Genomic DNA, 14,044 nt, shown 5'->3' on the forward strand with positions numbered 1-14,044 from the left:
TTACCCAAATGCGCGCACAACGCTTTCATGGTTCCCAGATCCCCAGCCTATTTAAAGAACTTTCACTTGAAAGACTTTTTTTTTTATGATTACCAGCTACTTAATTTCAGCCATAGAGTTGACAGAGGCTTCGCTAACTTAAACTAAACTACTGCAGCTAAAGAGCTGTAGATATTTAAATTTTAAAAAATCTTCATGTCTGCAGGATTACGTTTTAACCCGTTTTTGGGGTAAAATTTGCCTTCTTTTTGGACTGAACTATCGCTTTTTATTTATGTGTGAGAATAACTATTTGGACTATACCCAGATTCACAAAGGGACAAACTCAGGGTTGACAGGCTTCTTCCCACCAATAGTCTGAGTCTGACCTCTCATGCAAAACTCACCTTTTGAGTATCCCTTCAGGTACAGATTATCGGACAATGGCAATCAATATTTTTGTATGCCATTCTTTGATTCAGCTCTGTGTTGCATTGTAGAATGCAAACTACATGTAGTTATGCTCTGAGGTTCCTAATTTTATTTCTACATAATTTGCAGTGGAAGATTTAAAAAAAAGACATTCAAAATAAAATATCTTTCTGCATTTTTAAATCAATCTTATGAAAATGATTTCTGTCACTGGCTTTTATATGAAGGGGAGTAACGTTTATTGCAGTGACAAATTGTTTGCATTTGAAGTGCACTTTTTCCTGTGCTGCAGGAGGCCATGTGATTCCATTCCACTGACCCTGTAAGAAGAAAGAATCAAGTTTGTGCCATTTCCTATCCTCATTACAATTTTCATCATGAGCTTAATGAGAAAAGAAAAATGGCTCATTAATTCAAAGTCTTTTTCCACTAGGATGAGGTAGCAGGATCTTCATGATCTTATTTATATTAGCCAGCTGCCTTGTTTGGTTCTTTCTAGTGTTCTGTGTTTTGATTGGCAGGCCGTACCATCCTATACTAGTGACAGGTTCTTGGACCTGAAGGGTAGATAGACAAGTCATTACCAGCACAGAATATTAAAGGTTGTTATATCCGAGCGCGCGGAATATAAGTGGCATGTATGTTCTAATAAAGCATTCTACAGTCAAACAAGTTAACAGGCTTCTTCTAACTATGGATAGTCCACAGCTGCATGAAATGACATCTCTTGAGGGGCAACATGTGCTTTTGGTTAAAACTAGGGACTGGGAGACACGGTTCTGAACTTATATTCTTGGTTCTGTCGCTGAATTGTTTTGTGACTTTGGGCAAGTTGCTTATTATGACTCGGTCATGGTGCCAGTGAAATCAGTGGCAAAACTCCCATTGACTTCAATAGGAGCGGGGTTGAACACTCTAGTTACCCCATCTGTGAAATAGGGAGAGTAAGGCTCACCTTTGCAAAGAGTGTTGAGATCCTCTGAATAAGATCCCCTATGTGCAAGCTGCTGCTGTTTTTAATCTAGAGTTGTGAAGATCCAGTGAGTATGGTCTGCACTGGGGTGTCTTTTTTCTTAATGTAAGAAAAATGGTCTGGCAGCATAATACATTAATTGGTTCAGTATTTATTACTGTTCCCCCAGCTATGAAATGGGATCAGAATGGCTAGGAAGGCTGGCTGGTTTCACTGTTTCTGTAAGTGCTGTTGTGCTCTCTGCTGAAACATTGCTTGTGGGTAACATTATTCTGCAGTGAGTCGCACTAAATCTTGCACAGCCAATAGTGTGACCTTACACCTCCCATAGCGACAACACTAAGTGGGCTCTCGTTATCCTCTCTTCTCTAGCCGGGAAAGAACACAGCTATCAGGAGGCTGTGCTGAATCAGTGCATTCACTCTTTCTACCTTTCTTCCTTTTTAATTTGAGAGTGGTTCTGGCACTCTTGTGAGCAAGTGGCTAATAGCGCTAGCTTGAGGATGACACTGTGTGAAACTCTATGAATGCATGCAGATGTGATTAATGGCTGCCTCGTAGCATGAACCGCACACTGTTTGGCTCTGCTTAGAAACACAAATATTAAAGATGCACAGGCTGAACATCTTTTATGTCTGTCTCTCTTCCCATTTCCCCGTCCACCTGCAACTTCCTTAGGCTTCGAAGTCCTTCTGTGCACTGCCTGACTTCCCTTCATGCTTTCAGCTTCCTCCCTGCTACCTCCCTTTCTTCTCACCGCCTCCCTTCCAGCTCCTTAACTCCCACAGCACCTCTGCCCCCTGAAACTTCTAGCTGCCTCTCTCCCCAAGAGCCCCCAGCAAGTAGCATAATCTTGATCTTGATCCTTGATCCTTGATTAAACCTTGATCATCCCTTGTGTGAAGGTAAGCGGTCTCGTTCATGGCTCTCAGATGCTGCCTTGTGTAACTCGTACTGTGTTTTTTGGTGCTTCCCCTGTGCACAGAATTCTAGAGCGTAGAGTATTGGAACAGAGCAGCATCAAAGCCCTAGAGCTGCAGACATGCAGCCAGTGACCAGGGATTCTCCAATGAGATCATCCAAGACAAGGTGCAATTACCTAAGAAGTTATGGGATGGGAGGGAGCATGAAAAGTCAAGGTGGTCATGGATAGCAGCAGGAGGAGATAGGGAGGATGGGGACAAATGGACAGTGAGTGATAAATAGTATCGGCCTTGGTACCCCAGTCAAGGCTTTACAATCTAAACTCCAAATTTTGAGGGCACGTGGATATCCCTACAAACTGCCATGCAAGCTCCACCAATGGATCCCATGCCTGACTTGCCACAGGCTGGTATTCATTCATGGGCCTCTCTTGGACCATACTGGTCGGGGATGTTCACAGACAGGGACCAGAAGGTGTGATCCTGTGACTTCCCCCCCCCTTGTTTTCTAAGCAAAAAAGCTAAATTCTGGGGCAAAATTTTACCCCAACTTATACCTTCTGCAACCCCACTAAGATCAACTGTTAAGTGATGGACGTTCAGTAGTGACATATTGTGCTAGCTTACCTTCTCCTCCCAGGACTAGTTCTTTGTAAACTGACACTGCTAAGTCTTGTGCTTAAAATGCAGGTCAAAGTATTGGAATATTCAGCGAGTCCAGTATTGGCAGGTTATCTGTAGGTACTTTGACCATAGCATGGAGATGATAAAGATCTTTTTGATAGCGGTTGTAACAAGAACAGGAAATGCACAATGGCAGCTCATTTTCTCAAAGAATGTAATGGGAAGGGAGATAGCTGCAGCATTAATCAGATCTTCAGCTAAACATTTTTAGCAAAGCTAGGAAGTTCAGCTAATTGAATCTGTTCTCATTTCCATCCTCCTGTTGTAATTTTGTGTTCAGTTTGGGATGATGTATCAAGAAATCACTTTCATTCTTTATCAGTTGCAGTCTCTTGCTGCAGATGGTGGGCACTATGCTGAATTGCGTGGTAGCTATACAGTGAGCCAGCCATAAGGGCTCCAGGCCATTTTCATTGTAATGAACGTCAGCTGGGTTATGGCTGCCTTCCCCACCCCCACTTCTGAGTCCATGTTAATGTTTGCTATGTCCCACCTATTAATATGTGTTGTTTGTACTGCAGTAGTGCCTGTAGCCCTGACAGCTCTATTGTGTGAGGCACTGTACATAGGGTGGAAGACAGTCCCTGCCCTAAAGAGCTTACAGTCTAAATAAGTGGGATCTTTTTAACACACCACTGTGGCTGCACTTAAAATATGCTTTTTGTGTGTTTCGCTTCTAAATGCCTGCTTACATGAGTTCATGCACAATGACCTTGATTCCTACCTGTTGGTCACATAAACAGTTACAAAACTTGGATTCAGCAGCCAAAATGGGACAGCACTGAGTACTGGCTAGCCTAATAGCTGTGATATTTTGTTTTTTTTTGTTTAAAAAAAAAAAAAGAACAAAAAAGAGCAACATTTTGAGTGCGTCCAAGTTTTGGAATATTGGATACCATTAAAAAATCTGTACTTGTACTGGATAGAGGTGGCATCACCATGCATCTCCATAATCTCCCAAAGTGTCCCCCTGCTCCAGCATGCATGGGTAATCCACATGCCTCCTAGGCATGTAGGTTACAAATGGGTTATTGTGTAAAACCTGTAATAGATTTTTTTTTTTTGTGTGTGGGTTATCTCTGCTTTGGCTGTTTGTCTTCATGTCTACAACACTCAACATAGATCTTTCCCATGTGTTGCACCATTCACACAGCTTTGGATACTGCGGCTAATACTTACCAAGAGTTATTTTAGCTCAATATGTTCCAGAAACATTTGAGGAGCTTCTGCAATAGGTTCGCTTTCTGCATGTTGTTTGTTCAAAGCATCCTAAGCAAGGCGTTTTGGAAATTTTCAATTAAATAGCTGATTGAATATATGTGTAAACTCTATTCCAATTTAAACATAAAAAAGCAAGAATGCCACCTGCTGATGTTTGTGCTGCCACCAGATATGTTAGGTGGAGTTTTGTAAATTTGTATCAATTCAGGAAAGAGTATGGGAAGTCCTGCAAGTTCCCAAACAAGCTTTGAAATTACATGAATTCACTGTTTTGCTGAATCGTGTTGTGTTGGTAGCTTTGGGATGTGGCGAGGTCTTTAATTGGCACTAATGACGAGGGCCTGTGTTTTGAAAACTGACTGGAGACCCCTTAAAGGGACCTTGTTTTCAGGGGTGGGCGCTCAGTATTTTCTACAAATTGGGTCCCTTTAAAGGGTTTCAAGTTGGCCTCCCAAAAACAAAGACACATGGTCGCTTATATAATTTAAGCTGAGACCACCACACTCATTTCATTTGTGAACTGCTGTTTCGGTTAGAGATTGACATGGTGTGGGAAGGTGCTTTATAAGCATTCCCCACATAGCTCTGCTGATATGTCTCAATCGTGAGCTGCAATAGTTTCAGTTATTCAAATTCAGGGCCTCTCTTCAGTCAGATTATTGTGAGTATATTTGTGAGATGAGCAAATGTATACTGGCTGATCCACTAACCTCATTTTTATTTGTATCTTAAGTCAGAATTTGAATCCAAGTCTCCAGTGCTTATGGACCTGCTTGTGACCATCCTAACTCGCAGTATCTTGTAATATGCAAAAGCTTGCTGCATTCTACAGTCCAAGTACAACTTGTAATCGTGTTTTTTAAAATGTGTTCATTAACTCATTGTAATCCCTACCCTTCAACGTTTGCTCTTTGCACAAATTGCTTTCAGCTTAATTAACACATGATTACAAATTGTACTGTACACAAGGCATGGAGCAAAAACTAGTTCCGCAGAAGATGAATGTGGAACTTGGTATCCGCTGCTGCAACTTGACTAGTAAACAGAAGACAAGTGACTGATGCACAGTGCTTCTCAACCTGTGCTATAGTTCGTGAGCGGTTTGCAAATCACGTGTTTTTGTGCTGCCCAAAATGAAACATTTTAAGGACCAAGCTGCTTGGGAAGTGGGTCCGTAAGTGGCTGTTTCTTTTGAGGAATGATTCTTTGAAAAATTTGGAAAACCACTGTGTCGTCTTTGGGAAGATAAATATCACATTGCAGCTGTTTTCTGTTAAAGTCTGCTCAATGATTATTTGAGTTTGACCCTGTTGAAAGTGAGGAAAATCCAGAAGGCTGTGCTTTTTGTGAATGCCAGTTTCTCAGCACTATTTTCCTCTTACTTTTGTAGGGAGAAGTGTCTCCTTCCACTGCAGCTGGCTTTGGAATCAAAGAACGTGAAGTTGGCCCAACATGCTCTAGCAGGGATGCAGGTATGGCTTGGGACTTGGGTGGATTTTGACTTGCTTGGTTGGAGAGTGGATGTAGAAAATGGCAGCTCCCGTATCCTTTACATTCAAAGGAAATGTAGGTGTTTTAAAATGGAAACAAGTACTGTAAACAAAGCATCAAACCATGGGGTGTCCTAGTGATAGCAAGGGCACTGCTGAACAAGCATCCAGGAGCTAGCCTCTGTGCTAGCAGAGGCAGAAGATTCTGTGGAAGCTGCATGCTCTGCAAGTAATGGATAGTGACTGGCCTTGCTCTTGGACGCAAACAACTAAGGAGCTGCATTGGCAGAGTCTGAAGACAGTCCTATCCAGCCCTCTTTGATCAGCTCAGAGGACCACGGTGCTTTGAAGCTGGAAAGCGTAATGTAGACATAAGTAGGGAGGGCTCTGTTATAAATGTATGGGGACCCCCCTCTGAAATATTGAAATTGAAATTCCTCACACAGTCAGTAGCACTAGGTGAACTGAAGGGGTTTTATAAATACAACTGAAAACATCCATGCAGTGCATGTACCAAGAAAATCAGATGCAGGCTTCAGAGAGCTAAAGCATTTGTAGGTAACAAAATGGAAACTGAGCGTATGTGTTTCACTTCATTAAAGGAAAATGGACATTGCACCAGTATGCAATTAATGTTTATTGCTAGGAATATAGTTTTGTAGGAAAGGCTTCATACTGCTATTCTACTAAATACAAGTTGCTGTTCACTAAGGTGCTATTCATCCCTGTGTGAAGGGTCAGCACAAGGTCTTGTTTTGAGGGCACAAGTAGGACTTCAGTAGTGCACACGCCTTTTATGTCTGTGTTTCAGCCCCACATAGCTGAAAGTAGTTTTGTTTATTGAGAATAATAAAAAGGCCAATATTTAGATTTGAAAATGGGCTCCCATAAAAATTCACTTCAAGTCCATTTTATTATTTTTTTTAAGTTGGATTTGCTCTTTTGTGCCACCTTTTCTAGCGCTATTGTGCTATCTGAAAATACCCACTGTGACATTCCATTACTCACATACTAGGTTCTTTCCAAGCAAAGGGAACCTGATCAGACCATAAAAATCAGTAGGACTGTGTCAAATCTACCTCTTATACAACCTCTCAACCCCTACACCCAGAAAATACACATCAAACTTCATACCACCAGCACAACCCACTGGTCAGGCTGCCTTCTCTTCAGAGGCTTAGTTAATGTTTTAGGTTAGTCATATCTTGAAAGATACATAAATACCTCTTCCCACGCTCTGCCAGTGATTAGCAATGCCACCTCCACAGTGCTTCTGTCCCCCTGGCAGCTCAAAGAGAGAAAGTGGGATGATAGCTAAACCTTTATCTCCCACTAAGCAACATGTAAAGTAGTGGTAGCTCTAGGCCACCAAACCAGCCACGTTTTCCACTCTGTACATGTGTTGAAGTGCTACTTCTAAAATGACATTAGCTGAGGGCTTCACCAAAGCCAAGTCCAGCAGCCTTCAGAAATTGGCATGTTGAGAGCCCACTGGGAAATGACCTTTTTGAGATCATTTGAGCTGTGAGAAAAGAAATAAAAAAGCCACTTGTAGAATTCAGTAATGAACCCAAAAGTGTTAGTTGCCTCATCAGCAAAGCCTAGATCCCATCCTGATGGCCTTCAGAGAAGGAAGGGCAGATGTGCAACTAGTACTCTGATTACCAATATGTAATAGGTTACAATGGAGTTAAACAATATGGGGGAGGGAGGAATCAACAGTCTGAGACTGAACTACCTTGTGCCTTATTACAGAAGCTGCTGTCTGATGAGAGATTTGTATCCGTGGAAACAGGCTCAGATGAGAAGCACTTACTAAATCAGATGCTGAATGCTGTCAAAGTGACTCCTTCCCTGAATGAAGACCTGCAGGTAGAAGTGATGAAGGTGAGTGATTTAGCAATGTCAGTGCTTGCAACAGACTGTCTGACTTGCTCCATGGGTTTGTGGGCAAATTTAGAAGTATATTGGACATGTGCAGGAATTGATCCCCTCCTTGTTGACAATGAATGCTCATTTGCATTGCTATTTGAATTGTTAAACACCAGCTTTCATGCATTGCCTCTTAACGTAATTATCTCCCTTGTTGCTGTTACTCCATGTATATGATAGGAGGCAAATTTAAACTGCATAAAGCATTCACTCTGGTTTGAAAACTTCCTTGGAAGGAGTTCAGAGATGTCACAAGGGCTCACATTTTGTATGTGCTCAATGTTTGTTATGTATGCTCAGACTGAGGGCTTGCACACTCAAAACTCTGGTTGTGCGCACACACTTTTGAAAATTTGGACCACATTCTTTATCTGTTCTTTGCCTCCTTTCTAAAAAATTTGATTACAAATAGTGGTTGGCCAAAGCTGGGGGGAGGGAGGGAATTTTGACTTATCTGAGTACCTGCTGGTTACCCCCAAAATATCTTTGAACTAGTGTATGGGAGCCACCCACATTTTGTATGATTAAAGGAAGCTTATATTCCTAGAAATACTTGTACTGCTTCAGGATGTTAGCTATATGAGTCAGAATGCTCAGTTGGTAGCTGCCATTGTATCAGAAGTGAGGGGGTGTCAAAAAATGACCTGTCCTGCCAACAGGCTTTCCAGTACCACCGGCATTTCAGATGCCAGTTCATGATCCCTTATTAAAGGTACAGTGGAACATCAACTTCAGTTAACCACATTCCTGACAGGCAAGAGTACTGTGATGGATGGATTCCAGTCCTTTGGATGTGAATTTTATACTAATGTAAAGAATTTCTCTTTGATATCCTCTTCCAAATAGATGCTTACTGTTAGGAGGGGAAACTCATCCAGGAGAAACTCTGAGGAACGTTTTAAGAGAGGCCTTTTCTGCATGTGTAAGAGACCCAACACTGAAGTGTATAGGTGCCTCATACAGAATTAAGATTTGTGAAACCATTTGTCCGAAGCGACCTGACTCACCTCTGCTCTTAGATCCACCTACTCCTACACCTTACAGATTTTGTTTGCTTTTCTGTATTGCTTTGTGGTTTTCAGCACTGAATGTTGCCCCTGCTTAAAGGATTAAAAATGGCCCTTGCTAAAACTGCTCCATATTGGCCAATTGTGCAAATTGCTGCTTTTTCTGTTTTTTATTCAAAGCCCATCATTTCCTTTGTGCCCCTAGCAAAGATCATATGTGTGTGCAGTACTCAATGCACATATACAAACTGAAGAGTGAGGCCTACCAAAGATGTGCAATAGGTGGGGGTTGTCGGGACCTGGGTTAAACTCCCTCATTATTGGGGTAAGCCCCAGCTCTGATGCAACTTAAAGCTGGTGAGAGGGATCCTAAGCACTGATCAACTATATATCCTGCCTACTTCATACACACTGCCTGCCTCCCTCCCTCGACATGCCCTCTGTGCTGGGAGGGGACTGGCACAGGGCTAAGAATCAACACATCTGCAATGATAGGGGGTTCTCTTCTATCAGGGGAATTCTCTGTGACCAGTGGCAACCAGTTTCCAGCTTCCTGTGTTGTGAAAAATGGCTGGGCACTGTGTGTCAGATGTTTTAAAGGTCATTGGACCCTGACAGAACATTCTTAAATGCCTACTTTGCTGTGAAATAACTCCCAGAATATATAGTGCCACTTATCCAAAATGGTGATGTGCGGTGTGTCTCATCAGAAATATTAGCATACATGAAATATGAAGTTCCTGTCCCAAGTCACTTTGGTATGTAACATAGCAGGAAAAAAAAAGCATTATAATAACTTACCACACTCGATTTACATCTTTTTTTTCTCAAACACCACATCGTAGAATATCCTGTCCAATTTTTCTTTGGCTCTGTATCGTCCTATGCAATGTTGAAATAAAAATGCTTATTTTAAGGGGTTCAGAGGCCATGCCAAAATTGGGCTTACCACAAAAAGCAGGCCTCAACCTTAACTACAGAGAGGCTGGAAACCATCCAGTATTTAGTTATTTATTACAATTTATGTAACTAAAAAGAATCCTACCCAAGATTCTAGGATCCTAACGCATCGTGAACAATACAGTTAAATCTCAGCAACAGTAAACCTTTAGCCTTCTTCAAAACCCCAGTCTTTTGCAGTGTGACCTGAAGTTTATCAGATTTGGGCTACTTCAGTATTCTGGAGCTTTATTTTATGTAGTGCTCCTAGAAGGAGGTGATAGTTTTCAAACTCTTGGGTGCGTCCCCCAAAGGGAGAGTGCCTCACAGTTAGAAATCCTCTGGGCTAAATGGAAGGCAGAAATAGGGGGCCGGGACACATGACTATGCGTGTCCTCCCCCACTCATCATCTCTAAGGGGCACAGATATGCTTACTCTCCCCAGGCACTAAAATGCTTTGTTACAGCTCTGCTTCATGGCCAGAAGGGATCCTTAACTCATCTGGTCAGACCTGCTGTATAACACAGTCCACAGAATTTCATCCAGTTACCCCTATATTAAGCTCAATCACTTATGTTTGGCTAAAGCACGTCTTTCAGAAAGGCAACCAGCCTTGATGTGAAAACTTCAAGAGACAGATAACCCACTGCTTTCTATGGTAGTTTGTTCCAATGGTTAATCATTTAAATTGGAGGGCAGGGGAAAAGTGGGTTGCCACAAAACCTGAGGCCAATTTTAAAATTTGGGCATGAATGTGTACCTGAATTACCCTCTTATTCCTGGAGATGGTCCCTTCCAGGTCAAATTTGAAGCATCTCAGCTGGATAATGTGGTAAACATATACTGTTCTGCCACTTTTTTACTAGATGTAGGGATAAACAGAGGGATTAATCTCCAAGGCTGCCAATCTGGTATCGTTTCACAGTGTAACTTGTATCATTTAAAGCAAATATTACAAACTGTTGCAAAGAAATCTCATTAAGGATAGGAATACCTCGTTACAGCTAACAATTAATTTATTAACTACTTAAAGTTCACTGATGTATTTTTGGGGTTTTTTTGGGGGGGAGGGAGAGGGTTAAGGAAAAAGGAAATTACCCAAAGGATAACTGTAATTTCTATTGGTAACAAAATACACAGCATTAAAATGGCTCAAAATGAGTAGTATTAATACATTTAATTACAATAACTGTATATTAATATTGTCTAATTTCCCCAGCTAATTGCAGTTTTTTGCATTCCTCTTGTTCTGGAGAGTTATCTGTTTTCCTTGATCTATTTTCATCATATTTTAAACTCCTACTTTTGTTACTAACTCCGTCCCTGTTATGCTTTTGGGATCTGTTTCAAAGCTCACTGAAGTCAATGAAAAGACTCTCATTGACTTCGGTGGGCTTTGGATGTGTCCATAGGGACACAAGCACATCCCCTGCTATACACTTTCCAAAATGAAGGTGCCAAGAGGAACTCAAAGCTCTCATCTCTCATAGTGCCTGTTGCTCTGGTATGTAGCAGTATCACATCAGCACCTTTTATCTCTTCTAGAAAACTATGAATTTTAATTAAAAATGGAATTTCACTTTGCAATAAGCAAGCAAGAGTAAATTAATCAACACTCAGGTGGGGATTTGCTGGCAGTAAGGTTAATCCTTCTGAAACCAATTGTGGACTATCTCTTTGTAAAGGCCATCCCATATAGAGTGAATGCATAGGGCTTGCCAACCCTCCAGGATTGGCCTGGAGTCTCCCAGAATTGGCATCGATCTCCCGGTGACTATTGAAAGCAATCCAGGAGATTTTAATAGGATACTTTAAGAAAATGACATTACGCCATGTTGTGGAGGTGGGAGGGAAAGGGGGGAATCTCCCAGAATAGCTTCAGTCAGAGTTGGCAATCCTATGAATGCATGAGGATTCCCTATCACTTCCTTCTTTAGGAGTACTGTTTCTCTTCTTGAAATCCTAGTCCTCTTCTCACTTCTCAATCATTGTGAATGTCGGAGGCCCAGTGACTGACCCATCTCTGAGTCTAACACCAGTATTTTTCCATGGATTGGTAAATGATGATTCTTATGTAAACTTTTCTGATATTTGGCACTCTGGTGCCTAACTTCCCATTGCAAAGCTCTGAAAGTTCCACAAGGCAAGGAAATGAAAGTTCCAAGACCTTTCTGGATTGTTTGTGCAACACCAAGCATATGTAGCAAATCACAAAGGCTTCTGTTAGGTTGCATATGATCTTTCTGGCCCCCTTCCTCCAACAAACTTGCCCTCAGGTCACGTGTTCTTTAATGATTGCCTAAAAATTTGATGATCTCCATATGGTATTGTTGTTCTTTGTCAAGAAAAAGATGCATTGATATAGTGAGCACGATACAAGGTCTATCTCAGTAATTATTCTGGCTGGGTCATTTCACACTTCTTCTCTACCTCCAACCCCTTTTTGGCCATGAAATATTTAGACACAGATTCACTATTATTCCCATATTTTTAACTTAATGTAAGGTTGTTCAATCACATTTCCTGATAACAACAACACTAAAAAATGACGAAATCAGGAGGTAAGGCAACAACTACACCCAACACAGTACTAGTCTCCAAGCATTAGTCTGCTATCATCACAACACTAATACCCTCTCAAACATGCTCCATTCCAATTCAGCAACTCATACAACTTTACGATAATCAGATCAACGATGTATATATCTATATACAGGTGACAGTGTGGCTGGATGGAGACTCAGAAGACTGGGGTGGAAGTCCTGGCTGTGCCATTGACTTGCCGGTGGCGTTTCAGAAGTGCCTCAGTTTCCCCCTCTGTAAAATGAGGATAATGTTCCTTAGTTCCTTTGTAAAGCACTTTAAGTTTACAAAGCATTATATAAGAGCTAGATATCCTTACATATATGCTACTAAACTGAACCAATGCTAATGACAAATGTGTTGTATAATGAAGTAATAAATAGGTTAGTTAATGTTCTGCGTTGTGGAGGTTTTCAGGCCTTTGACATGTGCACTGAGGACAAGGGTGTTGTTGAATTGAAATTGCTTGTGTTAGCTTTAGGGGCCACATCTTAATTTCAATGAATTAAATGCTAGCATGCATCCGGCTTCTAGGATTGTATGGGACTACCTTATACAGTTGGTACTTGTGGCACTGAAAGAGTTGGCAGAGAACTAGCCTAGAGTCTGAAGAGATGCTGGGAAGGCTCTTGATTCATTTAGAGACAAACAGACTTTTTTGTCTTGAGCTCGAAAAGCTTGTAAAATGGTTTTAGCAGTTTTTTTCCCCCCTTATGAAATTAGACCACTTTACTCGCAAGATCATGTGCAGTGTTGACAAGAATGCTATCGGATAAGGTCAGGTCAGCAGTGCAGGAGGAAACTGATCTGTTGCTAGAGAGTTTCCGTTTCTCTTTTTGTGATGATATTACAGGTGAACGACCAGCACCTCTTTTCTGGGTCTGCTAGTAGCCAAAAGGAATTTAGCTCATAACATGTCCTTCTGGCTCTAAAGCAAGCAAAGCTAAATATAAAAGGAAAGTGTGTTAGACAAAAAAGCTCCAAAGAGCAAGGACCTTTTTTTTTTTTTTTGAATATTGCATATGATAAAACTCTGTGCATTCTTACCACATTATTGTGACTTCTATTTGTAAAATGCCAACCTTCCTAATTTAGTTTTGCAGCCTAATTCTTTATTTTATAAGAAATTAAACGGGGTTCCTCTCAAATGTCCCAATGGAAAACAGACTTAATGCTCTTCTTTTTAACAGTCATGGATAGAGACTCAGAAAAATCATATATTTAAGTATGATGCTCTCACTTCTGAGCACTGTGGAGGAACAGCAGTAATGTTAAAATAGCAGGCAGATCCTTCCGGAAAGTAACAATTGGCAATTTAAGATGTGCCCATCTCTCTCCACCGTTTTTGTTTGCTCTCTTTGTAATTTCAGTTAATTTAATGAGCTCTAGTATGTCACTGAGAAGCTTGGGTGTGCACAGAATGTAGGATTAGACCCTGTAAAAAAAAATTTGGGATGGAAAACCTGAAACTACTGAGACAATGCTGCATAGGAGGATCAAGAGATGGAAATACTTAATTAAGGCCATCTCTGATGGAAAGCCATTTGCCTGAGATAGTGTCATGGTGACCTTTTCAGGTATTTAAGTCATTATTTCACTCTTAGTTAATGTAATGAAGATGTTCTGGTTATAGGCTCTGAATATTTCCTGCAGTTCTAATAGGCAGGGCTCCCCATCTTCTTTTCTGAACCCAAATAAACGTATCTTCCAGCATTTAGCAGTCACTAATTGGTATATCGCATGGCCTGGTTTGGAAACAAGCAGCATTGCAAAAAAGGATACAGTTTACAAAAGGGTGTTCAGAGGAAGGAAGGGCTCTGCTAATCCTTGGCTTTATGTATTGTCCACAGTGACCCGCTGTTTGATTTAGTAAAGATTAG

General features: G+C 41.2%; 1 protein-coding gene across 11 annotated transcripts in view; it reads left to right on the top strand.

Annotated features, from left to right (window-relative positions):
- Positions 1 to 14,044, top strand: part of ARFGEF3 (ARFGEF family member 3) — a 128,347-nt gene that overhangs the window by 19,060 nt on the left and 95,243 nt on the right. For all 11 annotated transcript variants that reach the window (XM_043511065.1, XM_043511067.1, XM_043511069.1 and 8 more), the window contains exons 3-4: positions 5,603 to 5,684; positions 7,458 to 7,589. In XM_043511065.1, coding sequence (XP_043367000.1) covers positions 5,603 to 5,684; positions 7,458 to 7,589 — 214 coding nt within the window. The remainder of the gene's footprint in view (positions 1 to 5,602; positions 5,685 to 7,457; positions 7,590 to 14,044) is intronic.

Source organism: Dermochelys coriacea, chromosome 3 (genome assembly GCF_009764565.3).
Source record: "Dermochelys coriacea isolate rDerCor1 chromosome 3, rDerCor1.pri.v4, whole genome shotgun sequence".
In the NCBI taxonomy this organism is placed as follows: domain Eukaryota; kingdom Metazoa; phylum Chordata; order Testudines; family Dermochelyidae; genus Dermochelys; species Dermochelys coriacea.